The 27,519-nt window shown below is 38.1% G+C and overlaps 1 protein-coding gene across 1 annotated transcript in view; it reads left to right on the forward strand.

Moving 5' to 3' along the window:
• The window catches only part of LOC130253067 (connector enhancer of kinase suppressor of ras 2-like), a 166,439-nt gene that overhangs the window by 109,927 nt on the left and 28,993 nt on the right, over nucleotides 1-27,519 (forward strand). The window contains exons 10-15 of the mRNA XM_056491344.1: nucleotides 2,571-2,704; nucleotides 3,267-3,472; nucleotides 6,816-6,906; nucleotide 7,962; nucleotides 8,101-8,346; nucleotides 26,554-26,615. Of these exons, the coding sequence (XP_056347319.1) occupies nucleotides 2,571-2,704; nucleotides 3,267-3,472; nucleotides 6,816-6,906; nucleotide 7,962; nucleotides 8,101-8,346; nucleotides 26,554-26,615 (740 nt within the window). The remainder of the gene's footprint in view (nucleotides 1-2,570; nucleotides 2,705-3,266; nucleotides 3,473-6,815; nucleotides 6,907-7,961; nucleotides 7,963-8,100; nucleotides 8,347-26,553; nucleotides 26,616-27,519) is intronic.

Genomic DNA, 27,519 nt, shown 5'->3' on the forward strand with positions numbered 1-27,519 from the left:
TGGTAGCCAGAAAAGTGAAAGTGCACCAAGCTGCTTTTGTGGAATTATCAGCAGTTCTGGTTCTGTGATGTCCTGATGAGCCCCTGAGGAGCAAAAGGTGCTTGGAATGTTTCCTTCCTGGGGTGTATTTCCTCAGTATCAGAGAATAATGGGTGAGACATTTAAATTAAAATATAAACCACTTGGGAAAACAAAAACAGCCCTGCTAGTGTTACATCTTAAGAATAACTTCTGTTACGAGGTGTGGAAAAGCAGTTTCAGACCTTTTATTCTTCCTGCCTCAGAGACAAGCTGGTGTCAGGACCTGGAGCCGTTTCAGGACGCAGGTTTTGGGTTTGCCTGTTTCCTGCAGTTCTCACCTGGAGCTGGGATTGTTTATTATTGTCAGTAATGACTTGGAAGCAGGCTGATGAAATTTCAGTTTAATGACAGGAGCCTGTGCTTCCTGGACAGCTGACACAACAGCTTGTTGCTGCTGAAGCACTGAGCTCACTTCCCTCTCCTGTGTCCTCTCCTTTCCTGGCTTTGGCAGTTTTCACACTTCAGAGCAGCCCCATGTGCTGACAATTTCTGGGTTGGTTTTTTTGTTTGTTGTTCTGCAGTTTTATTCTGGTTTAGCTGAACAGGTTTTGGGATAAGCAGAGAACACAGGGTTTGTACCAAGACAAAAAAAAGTAGGATAGGGAATGACCAAACAGCAACAACCTGCAGGAAAACAACTCAGTGGGAGCAGAAAGAGAAAGAAACATTCACCAAAAGTCAGACTGTCACAAAACAGGATAACACACATGGGTGTGTGTATTTCCAGGTCCAAATCCAGACATATTTCTCTGCCCATGCTATTTTCATGGTGCACCCCATATATTTAAGTGTCCACACGTGCAGCAACTTTTCCATTCTGATTTAGTACTGGTTAAAAAAAAAACAAACCAACCAAAACAAAAGCAGAGCATAATTAGGGAAGGGAAAAAGGAAATAGGATTTAAGAACTGGAAAACATATTTGTTACTTCAGCTTGGTGCACAGCAGGAAGTTTTATTTAAAAGTTGTTGTGTTTTCTATTGTTGCTTAAGGCACTTACTGAGGTTATTAATATTTTTCTACAATAATTAAGTTTAAAATTATACCACATAGGTAATTTATGAATTATTGATGATACAGAATCTGTGAGGCCTTATAAAATTTATTACTTGGCCTGGTTGTAGTATTGCTTTGCTTTTGAGGGTTTCCCTTGATGCTCAATTAACAACAGCAGAGTTTTCATTTGTGCTCCATTCTCTTTCAGTGACACTACTTCCCCCTTTTGTCTCTGGCTGACATTATGAGATAGTAGATTATTTGAATTTATAAACTGTCTAATTATTTTCCCACTCAGGATAAAATTATATTTTTTTCATTTGCAATATCAAATAGTGCTCTGCACACTAGAACTTTATTTAAATAAAATACAACATTTATTGTATTTTTTCTTTTTATTTGCAGAACTTTTCGAATTGGAATAATCCTTCCTGTCATAACTAATTGATCCAGAACAATTACACCATTTATTATTTAGTTTAACAACAAACACAGAGAACTAATACAATTTTTACTACTTTGCAGACTGACATCCTTATGAAAAAAAAAATCATTTCTTGGTATTTAGGATTACTTTTACTTTTTGAACTACATTCAAAAATATTTCAGTGTTTACCTCTGGAGGATAGAAAACCTTTTGTTTAGAAAAAGATTCGTGTTTAGCTTTAATCCAAATTTTGAGTCAGTTTTCATCTGAGGTTTTCCTCCACCTGTAGAAAACTGGTTGTATCTATTTAAGCAGAACTTGTATAAATAAAAATATTTTCTATTTCTTGATATCAACACAGACTGAACCTTGGTTGAAAAAAAAATTCTTGGTTTATATCTCTGTATCTTACAGATCTTTCTATCCTTGCAGACCATTGACTTGAGCTTCTCTATGACATCTGAATCAAAAAATCGTGTTCAAAGTCACGTGAAAGTTTAAAAAGTAAACATCTTAAAGGCTGTTTATTTATTGTTTAGGTGAATTTGTATTTCTTTGCTGTTTACTGTAGAACATGAATTTGTATCACCATGGCTGTAAAGCCAAAGGACAATGAATTCTGCTTTCTTTAAAAAAATCAAGATGTTCTGTCCTTGCCAACAATAAATCTTCCACTGAAACCAACATGATCATTTCATTCAGTACAAGTATTCCAGAGTTCTGTAATTAACTTCTGTATTAATGGCATTTAATACACTGTGTCCTTTCTCCTCAGATAATTGATTTTCTGCATTGATTAAAGATCATATTTTGATTGAGTCTCAGATTTTCCCTTGAGGTGGCTTTTAAATTAATTTAATGGTCGTTTATCAGTTCCTTTCATAACTAGTCTTGAAGTCGAGAGTTTCACTAGACACCTTTTTGGAAGAAACATTAGAACTTTAAAAAAAATGGCTAATCCAAAAAAGAGGTCAAAATTCCTAAAATTATGCACAGAGATTTTGTCATTTCTTGCAGCACAGAAAACATTAATTTATTTTTCATGTGCCCCTTTTGTTTTTTACAGCCTGTGATTCCAACCAGCCCCACGAGCAGCTCCACAACCCCAACCAGCACCATGGGCATGTCCTCAAAAATGGACAACTCTGCACTCCAGGATGTTTTCATTCTCTCCCCTATGTCAGGACTTTATGGCCCCAGGTATTTATGTCCTAAGGGATTTCAGGTTTTGAAAAATAAAATTTTACACTTTGATTTCTTTAGATTAATACAAAAGCCAAAAGGAATAGCCCCACCATCAAGCTGAATAATTAATAAAATTAAGAGCTAAAAATGCATTAAGCACCATATCATTGTTTTGAATGATTTAACTTCCACCTAGGTGAGCAAAACTTGGGTTTAGTCCCAAATCAATGAAGTATTTAAGGAAATCTTTAATAATTTAGTTTGATTTACTTTTATATGTCTAATTCTATCTTAATATCAAGGATTTCTGCAAAGGCAACCCTTGTCTGCTCATATTAAACAATTCCTTATGTTCTCCTTCAGATCCTAGAAAACTCCTGAATTTTTATCTCACAATTAAAGTGGCACCTAGTGATGGTTTTGTTCATTTACATTTGTTGAATGAAATTTGTTTGTTGAATGAACTTATGAATTTCTCCCCCAGCATTTCAATTGCAAGACTTTTTATTTGTAGCATTGGGGAGAGGCTGGAAGTTCACCTTGAATGGTTCATTTCTCCATCACCTTCTGTTTTTAGGGATGAAATTGGGATCATGTCTTGTGACGACATCAGCAAATTTGGGAAGTCTGGGATGAAAGGCTCTGAGTCTCCCAACTATTTCCTGGAGCACGAGAGTGGGAAGTTCTACACGCTGGTGGAAGGGGAAGGTCACCCTGGGGGCTCTGAGTACGACAGGAGCAGAGCCACAGGAGTCAGGAGAAGGGAGAAAACCCCCACTCATGGTAGGATGGATTTCCTCAACCTCCTCCCTTGGCTCTGAACAATGCAAACAAATTTACATGAAGGAATAATTAGAAAAATTGCACACTAACATTCCTGGTCAGGAGCAAGTTATTAATTCAGTTATTTCACAGCTCATATTGGAGCATTGAATGATAATTAAATTAATATTATTTGGATAAACCAGCATCTTGGTTTACTCAATTTCCCCTCCAAAACTCCTGGAGATTATTCCACTTGCAATGTTCTGGGTTGTTAAAATTCAGTGAAGGGCCTGCCTTGTGGTATAAAAGTGTCTGAAAGATGGAAAGGCCTCCAAAATTCAGCACTGCATTCCTGGCATGAGGATGTCCTACAGTGCACTCACCAGTGCTGGAACTATTTCAAAATCTTGGGATGAGGATTGCTTAAATATATAAATGCTATTAAAATAATTATTAACTCTGGTTCTCATAGAAAAAAATTGTGTGCATTTTTTCTATAGAAAAAATATTGTGTGTATATAAATCCCTATTGAGTGTACAGGTGAACAATCACACCTGCTTCTATATGAGTAAATGGATTCTTATAAAAGGTGGTGTTGAAAACTAACTGCTAAATTATTTTGCTTCCTTGTTTCAAGTGAATTTCTTGGTGTTTAATGAACTTGAGAAAAAATACTGCTGAAATACAGCAGTGTATGATCCATGTCTTTTCAGTGGCTTTAATTTCAAGGCAGTGGGGCAGTTTTTGTAAAGCTTACAGACTTTAGATAGGAGATTTCTTTTGAAACCTGGAATTATGTCTGATTTGGAAAATGGCATTATTTCTGAGCCTCAAAGAAAGCAATGACCATGGTGTTCTCTATGTAGCTGCTATACTCTGAAATATATATATTTATTTATATATGGCAAGCCATCAATGAGTACTTTTTTTACCTTCTCTGAGACCTTTTTTCCTCTCATTTTGTTAAAAAGCCCCAACAACTTTTTAAGTTTTTCTCTTTAAAATTTTGGAAAGGGAAAACCTCTCAGAAGCTCAGAGCAGTAAAGGAAAATGTGTCAGTGAAGAGCACAGGTACTAAAATCCTGCTGCAGTTCAGTGGAGAGAATCCCAAAAGTGGTTCTGGTGGGAGATCCAACAGCAGCTGAAAGGGAGAACAGTGGGGGAAAAAAGAAAATTTTAAAGCATTGCAGTCACTGATTCTGCTGCTGCTTAGTCTGGTGTGGGGTTTGCTACCAGGGATGTTCTTTAATGCAGTTTCTCTGCCTCCTGCTCTCAGTATTTATCTTGTGTTTATCAGTTACACACAACTTCCCTCCTGCTGCTGTAATTTGCTGCTTGCAGCTGGATTTCTGGTAAAGATGGCAAGTGAAATGGATTTGATGGTGTGTATATGCACACAGAACCTTTCCAGAGTAGGAAATGTTAACAAATCTTTGTTATAGACAGGATATTTTTAGTAACTGCTTGGTGCTTGAAAGAGCTGTGATGCTGAAGAATAGAATTCCATCTTAGGGCCAGAAATGTTCACTCTTTATCTCCTTGTGGAGTGACATCACTTCAAAACAAAATTAGAATGAAAGATAAAGAGAAATCTTAACTGTGATTAAAATTGGAGCCAGATGGGTGTATTTGGCTTGCTTTCATCAATTCTTGCTGCATGGTGACTTAAAATATTGGGCTCTCTGCCTAATCTCAGGAGTATGCAAGATTTTTTTTTTTTTGGTCTATGATGGACAATTCTGATTGAAATCCGGAAGGAATTTGGTTTTGAAGTCTGAAATACACCTTTCTCTCAAAAATGACTGCTAAACCAGAATTTTTTTTAAAACTACAGATTTAATTAATCCATTGATTAACAGACATGCAAATGATGTTTTGTACCTTCTGAGTGAGAGGTGATATCAATCAAAGTGACAATGTGTCTTTCAGTAAAAAGACAGGATTTATGGCAGCTCCAATAAACTGGTGCTGGAACCACAGAGCCAGGGGCAAAGAAATGAAAATAAAACTTTTGAAGCCTTTCATGGCCAAGCAGCCACTTTCATTATTGCTTGGGCTGACACAAACTACTGCTCCAAAATTCCAGCCCTGGACTCTCCAGGATTCCAGCCATTATTAGAAATAATTCTCCTCTGCAGCTGGTAGGTGGATGGATACTCAGGCAGCTGATGGGTCTTGATAGTACGTGCAAAATCCAAGAAGGTAAATAAAAAATCCATTTTTTTTCAACGTGTTTGTGAAAATTAAGCTTGTTTTTAACATTGCAGTGCATTTTTTGTTTTACTTAACATTATACTCTGTTTTTTTTCTGACTCTAAAATGCTCTGGTCTAAAGAGCTCTTGTGGCAATGCATATCAAACCTCTTCCATTTTTGTGTTAGAGGCAAAAACATCATAAATAATTATTTTCTTTCTTTCAATTTATTCTGCTATCCTTGTACACAGTTTTTTGCTCCTCAGAAAAATATCCAAGCTGCAGTGTCAAGACAATTTATAGGTTCCTTTTTATTGGGAAAGGACTTGGAAGTGAAATGAGCAGTTTACAAAATCACTTGTTCATTTGCCTTGTGTGATTCCTGTCCTAAATTTCTATTTTTGATGTCTGTTGTGCTGTGGTATCTGTATTTATGTATAAACCATTTCAGAGCTGCAGAGCTTTCCTTTCTTCACAGAAAAAACTGCTCAGTTTGGTTATGTTGATCTTCACTTCTTACTATGCCTATTTTCTTTTTTATATATAATTTATAATCTTGTTTCTCTATATTTTTATATTAGTGATTATTATTTTTATTTATTGAGGTCTTTTTCTTAATTGATATTGTCATTCTAAGGATTAGGAGTTGAATCCTATATTTGTAGTTAAAGGTGGTCTCAGCTGAGAGGCAGACAATGAAAATATGGGTTTTTTCCCCATAGGATTATTTATACACTAAATTTCATGGTGTGCACAAACGTGTAATATGGGAAAATCTCAATATACCTTTCCCTGACAGGTCTGTGTTGTTTTATCTGTATTAATTCTCTCTCTACTTTTCCTACAGCAATTTTCCATCCACTTAAAATCTGTTTCTCTATTCCCAACACCTGCTTAATGAGTACAAGGTTTTAGAGAGCACAGATCTCAAATAAATTTGTAATCTGTTTAACATTTACAAGGAATTTCACCAAAGTTGGTGGTGATTCCCTTGAGGTCAGGGTGGTGAGGAGGAGGCTCTGGGATGTTTCACTGATCCTAAAGGCCACAGCTCTGATAATGGAGTGGAATTTATAAACACCTGGAATTTATAGACATTACTGACCCTACAGCCCTCCAGTCCCAGGTTTCAAAAATTATATTGGTTTTCCTTGCCTTGTTTCCAGGAGATTTGAGGCCAGTTTCGATGCCCACTGAGTACAGCTGGATAGGGGAGCCCAAGGAACAGAACATGTACAAGAGGGGAAGCAGAGGTGAGTATCTTTTTTTCTCTGATGTTCTCCAAGATATTTTTCTTTGTTGCTGCTTAAGGAGCATCACAGGAAAAAAAAAAATCTTTCTCTTTTTTTCTTTTTTTTTTTAATTTTTTTGAGTTTCACATAGGATATAAAAGTCTGTTTAGTGTCTCTGATTTTCTCTTTCTATTTCTGAAAATTAAAAATTTGTATTAGTAGGAGGAATTTAATCCTAGTATAAAGAAACATAGACATCAAGGGCAAAAGTACTTTGAAGACTCAGATATGTGTTAAAAGCAATCAGCTCTAAATCTGCACAAGGAAACAGTAAGTGATGTTACAGATGCAAGGTAGCATCCTTTGAGAACATTCTGATCTGTATGAATTAAAATTTGGAACAGGAATCAGCAATTGTACCATCAGTGTTCAGACCAGCAGTTCTAATCACATAAAGTTCCATTGATCCCAGTGGGATTTATGAACTTTGCAAGAAGGAAAAGTGATTGCACATTTTCTTTCTTCCTTTATTTCCTCTGGTAAAAAGAAATCATATCATTCAAAAGAATATTCTTCAAATATACAACCATATTTATTGTGACACTGGTTGTTGAACATTCTTGAATACTGTCTTTTTAGAATCTTTTAGGAATGGTCTGGATGCTGAGAGGAATTCAACTTGACTCCTAAAAATGTGACAAAAAATGAATTATCTTCTTGAAGTTCAACACAGGATTTTAAGCTACCTTTTTCAGTAAACTTCCATTCCAAGAGAAAATAAATTTCACTTAAGGCACAAGCATTTTCTGATTTATTCCAAATCTGTTGATGTATGTTTAGCTCATATTTCACTGTTACAGACACAGACAGACTTGTTGCTTGGCCAGCTCTCATTCTGAAACTGTGCCCAAGCGTGCTGCACATCTCCTTAAAACCATTATTCCAGCTTGTCAAATTCCTTGAAATTACAATCCTGCTGTCTGGAATGGTCCCAGAGATGCTCCCTGCATGATACAACCCAGTAATGTTTTCTGTGTCTGCTCCCTTTCACAACCCATGGTGTCAGTAAATGTGGAGCAGGGTCCAGGCAATTCCCTGGACATTAAACTGGAAAAAGTCACAAAGTGATGGTCTGCAGACAGTCAAAATGGTTTTATGCTTGTTTCTTCTTCCTAATATTTCTCTCTGCCTTTCTCCCCCTCCAACCACTGACTCTGAGAATTCTCTGCTGCGGTACCTGAGCGATGACAAGATCCTGGTGATCCAGGAGGAGCCTCTGGCGCAGAAGGACAACAAAAGGGACACGGGCAGGAGGTCCAGGAAAAAGGGCAGAGGGGCAGGGAACCCCAGCTACCCCATCAGCCCCTCGGTGCTGGCCCCCAGCATGAGCAGCAGGCTGGAGCCAGGGCAGCAGGACGTGCTCAGCTTCTCGCTGGCAGAGAGCAACACCGTGCCCCTGTACCATGTGAGTGCCACCCTGCTCCTCTGGGGCTGCCCAGGGCTCAGTGATCTCCTAGGACTGACCCAGGAATTCAAATGGCCCTCTGTAAGAAATCCAGGAATCCAGGTGTTCTCTTAGGATTGACGCAGGAATTTAAATGTTCTCCTGCAGGATTGATCCAGGTATTCAAATGTTCTCCTGTAGAATTGACCCAGGTATTCAAATGTTCTGCTGTAGGATTGGTCCAGGAATTCAAATGTTCTCCTGCAGGATTCATCCAGGAATTCAGGTGTGCTCCTGTAAGGTTGGTCAGGAATTCAGCTGTTCTCCTGTAGGATTGACCCAGGAATTCAGCTGTTCTCCTGCAGGATTGACCAGGAATTCAGGTGTTCTCATGAATGATTGACCCAGGAATTCAGGTGTTCTCCTGTAGGGTTGGTCAGGAATTCAGCCGTTCTCTTAGGATTGACCCATGTATTCAAATGTTCTCCTGTAGGATTGATCCAGGAATTCAGGTATTCTCCTGTAGGGTTGGTCAGGAATTCAGCTGTTCTCTTAGGACTGATCCAAGAATTCAGGTGTGCTCCTGCAGGATTGACCCAGGTATTCAAATGCTCTCCTGGAGGATGGGTCCAGGAATTCAAGTGTTCTCATGTACAATTGACCCAGGAATTCAGGTGTTCTCCTCTTAGGATTGACCCAGGTATTCAAATGTTCTCCTGGAGGATTGACTCAGGTATTCAGGTGTTCTCCTATGGGACTGGTCCAGGAATTCAGATGTTCTCTTAGAATTGATCCAGGAATTCAGGTGTTCTGCTGTAGGACTGATCCAGGAATTCAGGTGTTCTCCTGTAGGACTGATCCAGGAATTCAGGTGTTCTCCTGTAGGATTGATCCAGGAATTCAGGTGTTCTCCTCTTAGGATTGATCCAGGAATTAGATGTTCTCTTAGGAATGACCCAGGTATTTGAATGTTCTCCTGTAGGATTGATCCAGGCATTCAAATGTTCTCCTCTTAGGATTGATCCAGGCATAAAGGCAGTGTTTTAGTTCATGTTTTCCTGCTGTATTTCATAGTCTGAGAACGGCTGCTCAGTGATGGTGTCATGACAAATTCCTCGTCAAAGTCACTTTTTCAGTGTCAGTATCATGACAGCTTTCTCATAAAAGTCAGGACAGAACAGCAAAACACAAGGCAAGAATCATTTGCTGTCAGATGCTTTAATAAAATCCTGCTCTTAATTCCTCAGTCTCACTGAGTTTAGTTTAATTAGACTGTATTGTCTTTGGGGATCCTGCACTCAGCCTGTGATAATGATTTATTATACATTAATTTATAAGCTTTTGTATTTCTACTTTGATTACTGTGTCTTGTAAAAACAGATGAATTTAATGGAGTTACTGTTTATTTAAATTTATTTATTTAAATTGTGGATTTAAAATCTCTCTGGCAGAGATTATCAGTATCACAAAGTCAAAGCAAAGGATTTCTAACCTGGAGAGGAAATCAGCAGGCAATGTATTAGCATGAATGAGAAAATTGTTACACAACCCTGCAACAAACCCCAACAATATTTCATAACTTGCTAGATGAATCAGCAGGTTTCAGTCAGTTTTTGGAATTCTGTTGATGATTTGCTGGCTCACCTGAGTCCTGAAGAGAGGGAAATGGGTCATTTGGGGTGTGATGCAAATTCCACCCTTGATTTCAGAACTGAAGTTGTATTTTCTTGCATGATTTCCACACCATCGTGCAATTAATTTATGCAATAAATTAGCAGTATGTTATTGTATGATAATTGAATATTTAAAAATACCCAAATGACACAAAATGTCAGCTCTACAAGAAAAGCAGGAAACTGGAAAACAGGAGTTTTCCTGGAAGAGATAACATGGAGTGGTTGGTCCACCCAAAAAGTCAGAGCAGTCCCTGTTTCCAAACTCAGCTTCATGTGCAGTGACTGCAGAGGTAGCACAGGTAAAATGATAATTCATGGACTGACAGAGCAGCATTAATTCTTTTATCACCACAAATTCTTGGAGCAGCATTAAAAGAGACCTTTGCAGTCCTTCAGGAGATAATCACAGGAATCAGAATATCTGAGGCACTTTGTCAACTGCCTTATAAATATACAAGAGGAACTGAGTCGACAAGTACAGAGTTGCTGACACAGATTTTGTGGGTTCCTGCCAGCACAGAATCATTCACATTAACGTCTTTCCACTTGGAATACTGAAAGAATTCTGAAAAGCCAAGCAAAAAAAAAAAAAAAAAAAAAAAAATGGGCATTTTTATCTTGAAAGAGAGCTACCCAGAACAAAAATGTGAAATATCAAAGAACATTTCATGGCAGCTTGATAGCAAAAAGGAAAAGTAACAGAGAGTTGTTGTGTTCTTAGATATAAATTCAAGTTTTAAGTAGGTCAGCTCATTTCCTTAATATCTAAAGTTGTTACCAGGATTTTTATAAGCATGTTGATATATAAACCTTTCCTGGATAATGAGACTAAATCATCTTAAAACAGCTTTTGCTACATTTGTATTAGAAAAGTTGACAAAACTGGTTTAGCTTTTTCTCCTTACTTTTGCTCTGTGTTTTTCAATGGAAGGCAAAAGTGCAGAACTGCTGGAATCACATTTCCATGAAATCCTCTCCTCTTAACACATGCCCAGTACAACTTCTGGATACAGATCAAAATTTCAGCCTGGATAAGTGCTGTGGGAATCAGAGATGATAAATAGGATTTTCATCATCTTTGGTGAAGGGAAGGTGATAATGTTTTGTAATCAAACAAGGATGGCTTGATGGAAGGAGGAATTGAGCATCACTTAGCCATTGCTTAATTTTCTAAGCCCTTCCATAAATATGTAACCAAAAATTACAGAAAGCCACTTACTTAAGAGTAGTTTAAATTGCCAGACATAGGAAGATTTGCAAAATTGGTAATTGCAGAGATTCACCACTAGATTATTGCTTTGGAAGGAATGTTGATTTGGAACCCAAAATTAAACAATTAGCCTGATTTCATAAGTTGCTGGGAGGATGCAGAGTTCCTATATAAAATGGATATTTAGGTAATGCAATATTGGCAGCATGCCCAGGATATAAAATGATGCATGAAGCATGTTGCAGTAAAATATTCCTGTCAAAAAACACTGCCCCCTTCCAGGATATATTTATAACTCTAATTTAATTGATATGCAATGTCACAGAACCTAAGCAAGAGTCAATTACAATTAGCAAGGCTGTTCTAAATAATTATTAATTAATAGAGTATCTCTTGGAACATGACTTTCTGTGTTTACTAATGCTTCACTTCTTAAGTGACATCATTTACCAGGTTGAGCCTAAATATGGGCTTAGAAGGGTAGAGTTAAAACCTGAACTTGCTTTTAATTTTGTATTACCAGAGCTCATTCTGCAGAAAATCAACTTATCACACAGGACTCCAGCTCAGTAGACCAGACCTGGGAAATTTTTCACTTTGCATTTCTTGCCATAAAACAAAACAGAAAAAAATCTTGAAAAATCTTTAGGACTTTACAAAAAGTTCTAGAAAACTGTGCCTATCCTGTTGCTCAGTTCCATTTTGCCCTCTGGCAATCAACTTCCATCTTAAAAGAGAAAATTGAAGTTCTCATTTCAGATCCAGCCTGGAAATCCACACAGTGTTCAACTCTGTGGTTTTATTGCCTCAAACTTGCACAACTTTCTGAAGCTCTGAAATTCAATTTGCTGGTTACCACATTAAATTCTCCAATTGGATAATGATGTATCATCTGGTTTTACTTGGTGATAAATGTTCCAGGCCTATTATCTACAGAGTAATTTGATATTTTGCTTTGTAGTATGATATATTAAAAAACTGGGGAATAGATTGGAATTTCTATTTTTTTTTTTTTTTTTTTTTTTTTTTTGTGAATTAGAATTCAATGTGTTGAAAAGACTTAATTTTTAATGAGCTTTAAGATCAATTCTTTTCATTTCAATGTTCCCTTCACAGTAAAACAGAAATAATGGCTGCTTTAGGGTATTCACTGAGAGTGCCAGAGCAGGAGTCACTTTTTATTTTAAAGATAATTTGAAGCACGATGGTGTTTTAGGGTTAGTCATTGCTACACTTGCTTAACTCACTTTTTATTCCCTTCTTGCTGATCCCAGGAAGTTGGTAGCACATCCCTGTGGCACAGGGTGATGGAAATGCTCTGTAACTGTTCCTGGGGCTGCAGAGGCAGCTTGACAAACGATAGAAACTTTAATGGAACATGCTGAGAATTAAAACCTGTGCAAAACCAATGTAAAGCTGGCTGTTGTGTAATGGGGGAACGCTGGGATGTGCCAGATGTTCCAGATGCTTTTTTTGGGATGACAGGCAGTCTGAGTGCTGCTCTGATAAGTAGAATAATTAAGATAGTCTGGGAGAATCACACGTGTTCAGCTCCACTGACTGGAGGAGGAACCTTTTATTGCCAATTTTGCAGGAAAAGTGCTCATGTTTTATTTATTCCTTCCTGCTCTTGCAGAAAGAAACAAAACTGTGCTGTCAGGGATGAGCATTACTTTCTTCAGAGTTTTATTTCCTTTCTGAATTGCTGAATAAATTCTGTCTTTGCTTTTTATTTAAGTATCTGTAACATGGGAAACCTGCTTTCCTTACCTTGCAGTAATGCTGGGAAATCACTCTGAGGATGATTGTGTGGCTTCTGGTTGATCAGAGAAGCCAGGATAAGTATTTCTGCCTTCTGTAGCTTCAAAATGTTGTACTGATTGTAAAATAATATTATTTTTCATTGGGACTGTGCACATGAAAGCTTGAAGATGGATCCTTGACTAGCAATGTCTAATAATGTATTTCTTTAGAGTTCTGTCCAGATCTGACTCTCTAAACTACACTCTTTGTTCATCTATAAACAGCTCAAAGGGGAAAAAAGTATTTTAAAAGGTATTTTACAGTATAAGGAAAAATAAAGGGAAATAAAACGTTAAGAAAGGTTCTTTTTAACAATAATGTCATCAGTCTTTAGGTTTCCTCAATCATTCAGTAATCAATAACTTCATAGCTGGATCCAGGGGGGAAAAAAAATCTAAACCAGTGTTAACCCAGAGCTCAGGTTGTCCTTGATTTCTGGAAGAAGCAGCCCCTTGCAGAAGCTCAGGAGAGGGGCTGGGTTTTGTCTGGAACAGGTGGTTGGGATGGATGTGTTTGCAAATTCAGCCCCAAGACAGGCTGCTCCTTCCTGCTGCTCCCAAAAGTTCAGAATTCCTGGTATTTGTAGTTCTGTCAGGACACTCTGCACAGAGCAAATATGAGGCTGCCTTTATCCAAACATATGCAGCGTTTTCAGAAGTAATTTTGCTCTATTAGAGCATATTTAAATGATGATATTCTGCAGTCTTCAAACAAACCACTACAAACTAGCAGTGCAAGTCAGCAAATGAAGCATTCATTAACCTGCTGTGACTTCATGGGGAAATTGCCATCTCTAAACATTCTGGAGTCCTCTGACTCCACAGAACCACAGCACAACTGAGTTGTACTGCATTCTATTATTTTAGCAAATGAGTTTATGCCTTGTTTTTATTGTTTTGCCAGGCTACAAAAAAACCCAGTTTAGTTTATATATATAGTCTTCAGCTATATTTAACAGCCATTTGTTAATAAATATTAGCTACAACTGATATTACTGCTATGATAACTGCAATATTTATCCTCCAGAAGATGCACCAAATAGAAATCTCTCCCTTATCACACAAATACCATGTCCTGCTGCTGAAAGGGTCAATGTGTAGGAATCCAGCTGAAACATTCTGGGGACTCCTCTGACTTTTCTCTCTTCTCAGTGGCTCAGCCTTGTCCTGTTCCCTTCCCCAGCAGGAGAACAGGGAAGAGGTTTTGGGAGGCAGGAGCATTTTGTGGCCACAGGTAACCTGGTCCTGTGAGAATGGGGAAAGGGAGAAAAAGGAAGGGGAAGGAATTCTTTTTTTTTTTTTTTTTTTCCTGATCTCTCCCTTGGCTGCCCCCTGTTCCCCACCAGTGCTCATCATCCCCCCATCATTCCAAATTCCAGTGCATCCCTTCCCTCTGCCTTCAGCTCATTTCCCCACCTGCCCTCCTGTTTTATTTCAGCAAATTTGAGCACCTGAAGCTGTACAAGAATGTAGATTACACTGGGTGATTTCCTGCCTTTGTTATCTCTCCCCTCAACGAGGGTGGGTGGAAGGAAAACCTCAAAGGCCACTTTTATTTTTAGCTCAGCATGATAATTTTGAAAGCAGATTCAATGGGTGAAAGCATCAGCTCTCTGAGGTAGAGAGATAAGAAAAGCCCCCTGTAAGAAGGCAACTGTTGAACAAAAATTATATAGAGAAATCTTCAGGATAATAAATGTATGAGTTAAAGAAGCAGAAGGAGAAATATTTTTTTCCTTTTTTACTTTTATTTATAATAATTCAGTATCTGAGTGTAGAAGAGTGGAAGAAAAGTATGATAAAGCAGCTTTTGAATCTTTGCACCTGAATAAATGATATATATAGATGGAATAAATATCTTTAATTTGGCCACTGAGATGAGTAACCATTCTAATCTCATACCAACTCTTCCTGCCTCTTGCTTTAGGAAACAAGTAAATCATGAGTGCTGAATGTTTCCACATATCTCTGCAGCTCAGGGTTCTGCTGTTCTCAGAGCTTTATCTGATTTCTTTACTTAGAAGAAATTCTGATTCAAAGGATTTTTTTTTTTTTAGAAGTTATTTTTAGAAGTTTCAGGTCAATGGGACTTTCTACAGAGATTCCTGTGGGAGAGGAGCCTCAGATCTGCTGGTGGGACCTGAGAGGTTTTTTTTTCCTTTCATCTGCACTGGTGCAGATCTGTGGGAATCCCCAGAGCCCCAGGAATGTGGAGCTGACTGAAGGAGGCAGATAGGTGCCAGTGACCTGAATTTCACAGAATTTGTGCTTTATAGTCTCTGACAGCACGACAAGACTTGTGCCTCCTGAGCCTCCCACATGTCTGCTACTCATGAAAGTGGCCTTGTAGTAAGATGAAGTAAAGGTTTAGTTTGGGAACTGGGAAAAAGCAATTTATTTATTTTTTTTTTTTTCAAATGTCATGAACTGGTAAGAAGTAACTGCTCAAAAAAAAAAGTTATTTATAATGTGGCTGAAAATGCAGACAGGAGCCTTCCACGTGTGAGGCATTGTCAGCATTGTATAATTCCAATTACACAAGGAAATTAATTTTAGCTAGAGGTAGACATTTATAGAAATGCCAGAGTGTGGGTGTTTCCATCTATAGTATCAGAATTTCTTTATAAAGGTTGATATTTCAAGCTGGCAACAAGATTGTTCTCCCAAGAGAGCTTCTTTGGGGAGAAAATTAGTCAAATAAAAGATGATAAATACATGACAAAGGTCTGTAATAACCCACACTTAACTACTGGTAATAATCTCTGTGCTGGTGAAGAGTTGGTCAGGAACTGAGATTTTTTTCTTTTAATAAATTAATTATTGACAAAAACTTAAAAAGGCATAATTATTTTTCTTTATGTTTCAAGTATTAATATCAACAATTTTCTCTCCCTGTGTATTTATATAGTTATTCTTCTTTGCTCTTTTCTAAATTACAGCAACTAATTATCAGTTACAATAATCTATGAGTTGTTCAATGGTTAAATCATCTTTTTCTTTTTTTCACATTGTTATAGAGTCTTTTTATATTTCCCTGCTACAGACTATGCTTCAGTTAATGAGATTACATTATTCAATATCTTTGGAAATTAATGCTTGGTAATGCAGAAAAATTTCTGGTGTTGAAAGACTGACCTCTAGAAAAATGTGTTTTATTATCAGAAGCAAATTTCTCTCTAGTAAGTGTTTTTGCAGCCAAATATATGCAAGTTCCCTTCACACTAATAATTATTTATGAAATATATCTGATCAAAAGAAATCTGGAAGGCACAATCCAAGGTGTGACAGGGGTGGGGTTTGTGCATTTCCTGGGAAGGAAATAAATAACCGAGTTCTTATAGCAATGCAAATTTGTAATTCAGGGGCTGGAAAGAGCAGCCAGAGCAGGGTGAGGGAGTTTGAATTCAGCTTTGGAAGGGAGAGTGGGCTGGCTCCCATTTGGGAGAGAGGGAATAATCCCTGATTTGGAAACACTTCACTTTTTATTCAGGAGCATTTTTAGAAAAGGAAATTAAGAAATAGAATGACTGAATTAGTAGTACCACTTTTAGTTGCTAAAATTAGAAACCCTGGAAGTCAGAGGGATAAGAGAAGGAAAGCTCTGAGCCTTCTGGTAGGAATAAATTCTATTTTTATAGCAGTAGTGCTGCTGTCACTGTTCTTTTGCTCGCTTGGCCACACAAGATTTTCCTGGGCTGCCCCCAGTATTTCCAGAGATGCTCAGACTGGTTCATTTCTATTTAGCAGTGCATTTTCAGCACCCAAACAACCCCTCTCAAGCAGGTTTTTTGCTTTATCTGTGTGCTGTTAGCTCTTCCAGTCTGCTTTGAGAAAATGTGAGTAGATCTACGGGGTATTTTCAATTTTTTTAAAGTTTTCTAGGCTACATTTCAGCATCCTCTGAGGAGAATTGAGGCACTTATGGCTCTCAGGAAAGCCTGTTAGGGTTTTTGGTACTCAGTCACTCAGTGGGGAGCTCCTGCCTTTGCCTGGTTTCAAGAAGGAATGTCAGAGAGCTCCCTGCTTTTAGTGTAAATAATTTCATTACTTTTCATCAGAGGCCTCTTATTTGAGAGGGATCATCTTTGCTGCTGGGATATTTTAGCTGATAAAAGCTGGTTACTGGTTCTGCACTGGTTGCCCACGGGCAAGGGACAATTCTTGCAGGAGGAGGTGGCAAAATGTGTTTTGTGGGTGTTAAAGCTGCCACAGAAACTCTGCTGCAGAAATGTACCTGTGCTGCCCCACAGCAAACATCCTGTCCCCTGCTCCTGATTCAATATTATCTGTGGTCAAACATCTGCTGCAAGCCTCAAGCAGTGGCATTAAAACACAAATATTGCTCTTACTGCAATTCTCAGTTTCCTGTTTGGTTTATCCAGAAGTCAAAGTTTTCACAAGTGCAGATTTCTGCATTTATAAACAAATACATGTGGATTTTACAACCTGTTTGGGGGGTGTTTTTTGTAATTTCTTTTTTTTGTAATTTCATGTTTTGTAAATTTCAATTTTTAGCTGTGGCAAAAATCCTCCATCATAAAACTTGTTTAAAAGTAACTTAAACTGTCTGAAGATTTTATTTTTAACCTTGAATCACCTGCTACTTACTCTGCCAAGACAGGTTCATTTCCAAACCTCAGAGGAATAACCAATGTGGTAAATCAAGTTATTTAAAGGTGTGTAAGAGTGATGTCAAAGAAAGCTTGTTCTTCTAAAATTCTGTATTCTATATTAAAATATTTGTTCATTGCATTTAAACTCCCCTTCAAATATTAACACTTTTGCAAACATTCAAACAAATTTTAGCTCCCTTATTTTAAAGTTTTGATCACAATCTGAAGTTAGTTTATAAGTGCAGATATGAGCTGTTTTAAGCATGATCTTAATTTTTAAATAACTCTTAGCTGGAAATTGAAATAAGTTCCATTTCCTTTGCTTTAGAGTTGCAGAATGACTGTGGTTTACCTCTGTCACTTCTTTCACTGTGCTCAGAGTACCAAGGAAGTCTGGTTTTTATTCGTGCTTAATGCTCTTTATTTTTCTTCTACAGAGAGCAGGGGATACAGTCAGTGGAGATCCTGAAAGGTAAATTACTTCTGTTATTCTATATTTAAATATATGCAGAGTTATATTTGTGAATTCAACTCCTTTCTTTACTTTTAGAAACTTTTTGGAGTATTTGAGGTATAAATTTTCAAGGTTTTGCTGATATCATTTGGCAAATGTTCATTTGCCAACATCAAACATAAATATAACTTACAAAGGTTTAAAAAGTTCTTCAGATAAAAGTTTATAAAATATTTGTATGGGGGAAAATTATACTGCTTTATTGCCCAATCTATTTTTTTACTTTTGAAATTCAGAATTTCAGACTCACTCTGAGGATGAAGAACATAATGTGTGTCTAACACAATTTTCATAACCAGGCAGAATGTTTCAATGAACATCTACATCTAATTCAGTCTGTACAAAATTACTGCTTGCATTTGTGATTTATAGCAGATAGATATTAGGAATGGGGTCTTCAGTTTGGCCTTTAGGTCTGAATTGAATTTATTCTAATGAAGAAAACAGTGATTTTGTCTTTCATTTCATTGCTGAAATTCATTTCATTGTTTATCTAATGAAGTATCTTCATATTCATGTTGCATCCAAAAGTCACAGTAAAAGAATGTTTGAAGCAACAGCTACTTTATATCATCATATATTCCAATCAAGTTTAGTTGTAATCTATGATAATTATTCTTTTTTATGTTTTTTTCTTCCTGTATATGGCCTAAACCTATTGAAGAAGCTGAATAATTAATTAGAGTGCTTTGACCAATCTAAAGGATTTACAGCTGCTGATGATTCCCTCCAGTGCTATAAAACATCCTGAATTACAGCTGGAAGTCTGAGGTGCAGCACTGGCAGTGGTAACCACCTCATGCTTGATTTTCCAGCATTTTCTCCTCTTTATGTGTGTTTTAAACACCACAATGCAGTGGAAAGGTGATGTAGTTGCTGCTGTTTCCCTGGGTGTGCTGTGCATGGTTAAAATTGCATTTTTCCAAGTGGAACAGCAAAGGTAAAGTGAGGCACAGATGAAATCCCACCTCTGCAGAGCCAGAGTTCATCACCTCAGCTAAGTGTAGGGTTTGCTTTTACAGGAGGTTAAACATATTAATAGTTTAATATTAATATTTTGTTCCACTTCCCAGCATCCAGGGTTACCTGGGGAGTAAATGGGTTATTCTTGCTCCCTTTTGAAGTAACAACTTAATTTCACCTTTTGCCTTTACCTCTTACAGCTGAGTTTTGAAAACCTGTAAATCTATTTCCATTTACTCTCCCCACTCTTTTATAGGTTTTGTCCTGTTCCTCTCTCCCATTTATTTCTCCTTGTTTCCAGCCTGGCTGTGCCCTCCCCTCCTTCCTGCCTGAATTTCTGCATCACAAAGAAACCCCACACCCTTCCCAGAAACAGCCACTTGTCTCACCCTTTTTATTTCTTTTTCCACATTTTCGTGCAGCCACAGGGAAGAGCTGCAAAGATCTTTTTTTCTTTTGAGAAATTTTGTTCTTCCCAGAGCAAAGGGCACCTGATTTTTCCCAGTGGGTTGCACGTGCCCTGTTTGGCAGGGACGTGGCAATCCAGATGGAACATCCCTGGTGGACAGGACAGGGCACCTGCCAAGAGACACTTTCCAGGGACATATGACTTGATGAAACTTTGGCAACCTTTCACAGCAAAAGGCCATGCTTTTTATATTCTTTTATAGAAGAATCCTTCTCCCACACATTTCAGATTTCAGGCCCAAAGCATGACTATATTATATCTTTTCAATTTGTTGAAAAATATTTCAAGAGGCAGAATTATATCATCTTCCAAATAACCTTATTTAAAGTGATTTAAACAGATTATACCAGAATAAACACCAATTTCCAGATATTTAGCTCCTAGAGTTAGGCTTTGGGGACCAGAGACAAACTGCGTAGGCAGATTGATGTATTTGGGTGAAATACCATTATCTTCAATAATTGAAAGAGGGGGGGTTTAAGTTGGATATACAGAAATTTTTCCCTGTGAGGTTGGGGAGGCTCTGGCACAGGGTGCCCAGAGAAGCTGTGGCTGTCCCTGGATCCCAAAGCCAGGCTGGACACCCTGGGACAGTGGAAGGTGTCCCTGCCATGGCAGGGGTGGAACTGGATGGGCTTTAAGGTCCCTTCCCACCAAACCATCCTGGGACTCTGTGATTTTAACATACAGGGACCTGTAGATATGTCTGTGATATTTATTATTGCATCCTTTGTTTTTAAAAAGCCAAGGAGAAGGAAGTTGTTTCCTGCATGGAGAAGTTTCCCCAGGCTGCAGGGAGCAGGAGCTGGACCTGCTCTGTGAGAGCTGAGGCTGCAGGGTGTCCCTGGGAACACAGAGCTTTTTAAACTCACTGGATGGGAAGAATGCAGAGCAAGCCTGGCAGCTCTGTCACAGCCTGGAGCAGAGCAGAAATGAGGGATCTCTGCCTCACAGCTCTGGGCTCTTCCAAACCCTTGGCTCCTGAGCAGCTCTGTGCTCAGGGCAGCACTTCCAGCAGCAGGACACTGCCCATCACTGCCCTGGGGACAAACTGAGCTCTCCTCACAGCTCCTGGGGCTGGAAATTGGGGTTTTAGTGCCTGGAGAGGCTCCCTGGAACAGAGGCTGGAATAAAACAGAGTTAAAGGAATAAAGCAGGGATTTATTAAAGGTTCAAAGGATTCACCTTGGGCAGAGCAAGAGCCCAGCTGTGGCTACACCCAACGTAGAACCAGAGTCACAAATTCTCACACTTTTATTAGTTTGGGTCCATTTCCATACTGGGTTCATTGTCCAATCCCAGCTCCAGGCTCTGCAGTCCCACCCTCCCAGATTCTCTCCTCCTTTCTCTCTGTTTGCACTTTTTGGGGCTGGAGCTGCAGTGTGTCCTTGGGTCTGGGCTGGAAAAGGATTGTTTGTGTGACTGAGCTGGGAGGAGAACTTGGGACACTTTATATGGAATTCAGAGTTATACAATAATGCAGTACTAAATCTGGAAAATATGAAAGCTAAAATTTAAGGCACCAATTGAGGAAGTTGCAGCTGGAGGATGTGTGGGTGCACTGAGGTTTTAGGAAGGCAGGCTGAGCTCCTGAGATGATTTGCTCCCGTTTGCCAGCAGCCTGTGCCCTCTTGGGGGCTGTTTCACAAACCCTGTTTAGCAGGGCTCTCTCTGGGCTTTGATTTCATTTCCCTTTAGAAGTTTTTCCAGTTTTAGGAAGCCTTGACACCTGTGGGTTGTGGCCATGGGTGGTCTGTGACATCCCTGTGCAGACCTGGGTGCAGATTTCTGCTTCACTCAGCACCAGGTCTGCAAGGGGAACAGAGGCAGAAACTCTGCAGCATTCACACCTGCCACTGCTGCTGCTTGAGCGAACACTTTTTCCTCAATATTTGTTTAGTTTTCATATGAAAATGCTGCTCAAGTTCTTTCTCATAACACATTTTGCCTTTGTAAATAATGCTTAAAGATCATTTTAATCATTATTTTAAAGCATGATGTGCTTTGGAAATTACTTTTTTTTATTTTTTTTTATTTTTTTTAGTTGTGGTTAATGCCAGAGAGATAAGAAGAGATGAACATTTCAAAAATAACTTTCAGCCTTGGCATTTTGCTGTAACTTTGCATGTTCAGATGCACCTGTACTGCAGGGGTGCAGAGATTTACAGGTGCACCTGAGTAGCTCGAAGCATCAACAGCCCAGGGCAGAGACCTGAGCCAGGGATTTCAAACTCACTACAAAACACTCAATAATTAATCTGCAGTGAGAATTTACTTGTTGTGACAGGAATATGTTACATAAGAGATGGGAGTTCTAGTAACCTAAATGTAAATCATGGATCCAGATGAGGTGATTAAAAATGCATTCCTGCAGAGAAATCCAAAATGCTGCATGTGTGTGTTAGTCCAAGTTCTGAAAAATGGATAAAAGGGAGACTTTTCCATCCACATAAATTCCAATATATGGCCCACAGGTAGGTGGAGCACGTTCAAAGTCTCAATTGTCATTGCTTAAGTATTTCAAGTTTCTATCAAACAGAAATAGCTCAGAAATCCATCTGAGGATCCAAAATATAATAAGTATTTTAGAATGAGCCTCTAATTTTAACTTAATTATTAAATTGTATTAATTACATTAATAAATAAATGCAATTTCTGCAATTATTTCCTTAATATTTTGCTTTTTCTATGTGGTATTATTTATGCAAGGAATGTTTCTGCAAACATATTGAAATAATTGCTTGACTTGTTTCTTGAGTTCTGTTTGTTTTAATTGGTATAATCTTTTTCTAGATCCTAAAGTTTGTTTCAAAAAGCACAATTATACATGAACACCTATTTAGTAGATCAACAGTTTTAATTGACTGAAGAAATATTGGTCCAGGTGCTTATAACTTGTATCACTGCACATCTTCCCCCTTCTTTTCCCTTTTGCTCCTTTTGCTGTAACAACAGATTTCCTGAAAATAAAGCTGAAGAATAACTCAACCAAAAATGATACAGAACATTTCAACCAGAACATGCACCATCCTGGGGGTCCTCTGTGTCTAAATTGGTTCTGCCTCTTTCATACAGAAAATTTCCTGGTCTAGAGAGGAGGAAAGATCAGTATTTCCTTCTTCTGTGGCCTGCACATCTGAATGCTTCAGGAATAATTAGATTTGGGGTGGGATATTTGATAAATATAAAATCTTTTAACAAAGAAACCTCCTGCAGACTGCTGAAAAATGTTCCCAAGTGAAAAAAGGGCATTTGTTGCACTCTAGAGCATCTAACCCTGACCTGAGCTCCTGGCCAAGGGTTCAAAAGCCTGGAGCAGGCTGCTCCTATCCCCAGTTCCAGACTGCTTCCCTCACTTTACACATTTTTGCTGCTGAGAGTCTGTGATTGCTGCAAGGAGAGCCCTTATTGTGGTTGCACAGAGGCAAAGAAAACCTGGCTAAGGAATTGTTTGTTACCACCAGAAAATGCACAACTGAGGCTATATTTTGTTTGAGAGGAGAGTGGAAGCATCAAGAGTGATGCTTTCCATCATTTAATTCCATATGGGATTAAAAGGAACAGCCCCAAAATCTGGGGGAAGTTCCCAGAAGGATGGAACAGCATTGATGGCATTGTCAGGGACAGGCAGAAATGGGCATTAGTGGCACCATCAGCAGCATTTTGGGATCTTTCCATTCACTCCCCAAATGTCTGAAGCTGAACTTGTTTTTTTTTCATTGTTTCCTTCAATCCATGTCACCTACAGACAGCTCAGAACATTCAAGTCTTGCCTATCAACTTTTACAAATTTCATTTCAATGTGTTCCATCCCTTCACTGCAGGAAATTTCCTTTGCCTCAGGACTATAGATGTTTCTAACCCACAATGCAGAAGTTGCTGCTGGTAAATTTGATTTCTCCTAACAATGGAAATCTTCAAATGAGAAAATGCCACTTCCTGCCTCGCTGACTTAAAACAATTGTTGTTATTATGACCAACAGAATTTGGCAATGTATTAAAATGTCCACAATCCTTTTTTTCCTTTTTTATTCTTCCCCTCAATCATTTTCCCATTTCTGCATTCTGTTTCTATTTACATGACATATACAAAAACATCCACAGTTTTAAGGATTCTTCTTTTCCTTACTTTTGAGAGCATGAAAGGGAATTGTGTGTTTAAGAATTTCTGTGCCAGATCAGACAAATCTGACCCTGATTCTGTGTCCTATTTCCATCATGGCCAATGCTGTTTGCACTGGATGAGGAAAAGCCTCTGGTGCTGCTGCCCTGCTTTGTTCCTCAGTCTTTGCAGAACTCACATTTACCAGAAATCATATTTTAGCATTTTAAAGTGTCAATTCTTGGTATCTGTGGCATCCTGTAGCAAAATCTTATAGAATTTATGCTGCAGGATGCTGTGGTTACATTTAGAAATTCATAGTGTGTCTGTAAGCACTATGTAATCAGTTTTGAGTTTTTTCCTGTGGTTATTTGACATCTTTCTTCTGTCTGTCCTAGATATGCAAGTTCTGCCATTGACCATCCAGGAAACACATCCATGAGGAAGGTAATGATTTATAAATGTACTTTAAATAAGCAAAAAACTCCTCAGCTGTTCAATTCATTGCCATATTTTTAAAAGAATACCTAAGATATCCCAAACCTTGACATTTGCCTATGTTATGAAAGAGATGAAAACAAAAATCCAGGAATAATTTCCATGTTGAGGAAACTGGCTGCTGCAACCATAGCAGGTCAGTGTGTCTGCAATACTTTTAGTCAAGTTTAGGAACTTAGGAATTCAGTGAAGTTTAGGAACCTTGTCTGTAGGACAATCACACACCACATTGGGCTGGAACTTCTGGAGGGAATCATACCCTGAAGGTAAAGAAAAGTTTTAAAACTCTTAGAGTATTTAAATAATGCTAATACTATGACAGGGAGATTAGGGATTAAGATTTTCAAATATTTTTGTGGTATCAACTTTGAGGTGCTCCATTTTCAATGGAAAATAGCTGTAAAAAAATATTGTTTTATAATTTAGAATTTTGCAATTATTTCGTACAAAGGACAAGCAACAGAACCTTCATTTGTAGAATGTCAGTTCCTCATTCTGACTTAGAACTTTTTGCACTGATTAGGCTGGACAGGGCTTGGACCAACCTGGTCCATGGAATGTGTCCCTGCCCATGGCAGAGGGTGCAGTGGGATGAGCTTTAAAGTCCCTCCCAACCCAAACTTTTTAGCTGTGATGATTCAGTTCTAAATAATTTTCCCTAAAAACTCCTGAGGTTAAAACCAGTGGAGGTACAAGGAACCAGTTTCCCTTTTCATTTCGTGTTTCTGTGACAGCACTTCTACCCCCTGACTCCACTGAGATCTCCTCTCCTTCATTTACTTTCATCCATTCAATTCCAGCACTATTTTTGGTTTCCACTGTGCTGCTTTTGGGTGGGGGTGGCAGGGTGTGCACTCTCTGACTGTCTGTTGTGGTTTTGATGCAAAAATTGAAACTCTGATAGCCCCAGTGAGTTCCCCATCATCTGTCTGGCTCCCATAGCAACTCTGAGTCATTTGGAGTTGTGAGTTCTGTTTCCTCACAGTGTTTGCCACCACGTTAATTATATTATAGAGCTTCTTTTATCTCTCAGAATGTGGAGCTTGAATTTTTACCTTAGCAGTGCTAATTAATGACAGATTCCCAAGGTATTGCAAGCCTTTCACTTTCTCTAGTTCCCTTGTTTTGAGTACATTCTATGTGTGCATAAACAAAACAGGAAGAATAATTAACTAAGCTCTTTAGAAGAAAGATATTTTTTTATTTCAGAAAGATACACTCAGCTCTGGTTTGATTTGTTGTGGGTTTTTTAAAATTTTTTTCAAGACTTTTATATTAAATGATGCACAGCAGTTTCTGGTATCTCCTCCAGACATTTAATGTCTCACAGTTTTTTAAATTTTACCACATTTCATTATAGGGTTTTATTCCATCACTACATGTCTCTAGCCTAAACTGTGGGGAAATGTGGCAATGTCTTTTTCAGGAGCACACCTGCTTTGCCCTAATGCATTTCTCTGGGAAGAGGAACACTGAGCAGATTGTTTTAGCCCCAGCCACACAACTCCAGCCCACAGGGCAGATCAATATTGCTGCTGTGATCTGCAATACATCAACAAAACCCCAGAGCTGCTGGGCACTTTTGATATTTTCTCTCAGAGTTTTGCTGTTTCATTTTCTGTATTTTGCCACATTTCCTCCAGCACAGGAGCATTAATCTCTGTCTTCTCTTGCACGAAGAGATGAAGTTAAATGGGGCAGATGTGCTGAGTTAGCTCACTCATTGAGCTTTCCCTGCCAGAATTCCCACATTTTGGGGAACATTCCTGTCCTGGGGGAACAGGCTGAGGTCAGGAGAGCACAGAGAGCTGGTGCCCTCCAAGTCAGGAGCTGCTGATCCCTGCAGTCTCAATTTTCTAATTTTTTACAGTTTTCTAATGTATTTATTTTTTTTTTCTCCTGAGACTTATTTTGTCAACCACCAACCCAAAAAAAAACTGTTTTGGTGTGGGAAGGGTGTGACTTTGACACATCATTAAGCACAGGATTTTGCATGTAATGTTTGTGGTGAATATTTCGTTTTTAATGCATATTTTTATAATTATTTTGTTGATGCAACAAACTTCAAATATCAGTCAGTTTATCAGCTCACACATGGGACTTTATATCTCAGTTTTCACAGCTATTCATGCAAAGAATCCTTGAGGGTTTCATTGCAATCATAATTAATATTTTTTTAAGCTATTTTAATTTGCAGATTTGGCAGAGTGTGGTTTTCTTTATGATGTTGAGGAAAGTAGTGAGAGAAAAATGACAGAAGGGAGATGCTGTGATCAGTGATGCTGTGATAACCCTGGAGAGGGGAGTGGATGAAAGCCCTTACATGTTACTGCTGTTACTTGCACTGGAGTTTCATAATTTATTTATTTTTTTCCTTACAGTCATTCCATTACGCTTCCCTCAGGGTAAAAAGCAGAAAATGGTCAAAAGGTAACTCCTTTCAGTTAACATTTTGAAACTAGAAAATGAGGCTCTTTCTCTGATAATAAGTGATCTGTATCAAAAGTTCAACTCGATTCAAATATTTCTAAATGTGATAGTAAGGAACAAAGGAAAATATCACATTAAAATATCAAAATAAATGTTTTATAGCTATAATGTTGCTTGGGTGGGTGGTAAGATTTCCTCTTCCTTAGGAAGAAGGCAAGGAGCATCTGTGAGCAAATTGATGAGAACAGAGCAAAGGATGGTGTTTTATATTCTCTAAATTTCTTCTCTGTTTCACAGCTGTAGGACAAATGTAATTCTTGCAGCATCATAAACTAGATGTTTCAGAGAAAAAAGTCTGATATGTAAAGGAAATTTCTTACAGAGCTTTTTCCAGGAAAATAAATTATACCATATTTATTTTAAAACCTGGTTCATTAATATTTACAAGGCAACCTAAACCTTTCAATTAGGATTCATTGAAATAACACCAAGAAAAATAAAAAAAAACCCTATTCCTGATGCTATGTCTTTAACAGGATGTTGTAAAGTTAAAATATTGTTCACTTCAGGATAAAAAATCATGTAAGCATGTGCACTGTTATGGAAGTGAACAATCTTTCTTTTTTAGTGGTTATAAAAATTGGGTTTAAAAATTCCCATAATTTGACAGTGCTAAAGAGAAGATATATAGAAAAAAAGTAATGTTTGCATCTGTGTGCAGATTTTGTCACACTCTGAGCTCCTGACTGAGGCTAAATAAATGCATTTTTACTTTGGAATGACGCTGTCCATCTTAATCAGAAAAAAATGCAGCCCTTGGAGAGATTAAATAAAGCATTGTATAAACTTTTCATTTTGCGTTCACGGGGAAACCAAAACTGCAGGGCACTGAATTTGGAAATGGCTCATTCTGAGTC

This window comes from Oenanthe melanoleuca, chromosome 4A (assembly GCF_029582105.1).
Source record: "Oenanthe melanoleuca isolate GR-GAL-2019-014 chromosome 4A, OMel1.0, whole genome shotgun sequence".
NCBI classification, from domain to species: domain Eukaryota; kingdom Metazoa; phylum Chordata; class Aves; order Passeriformes; family Muscicapidae; genus Oenanthe; species Oenanthe melanoleuca.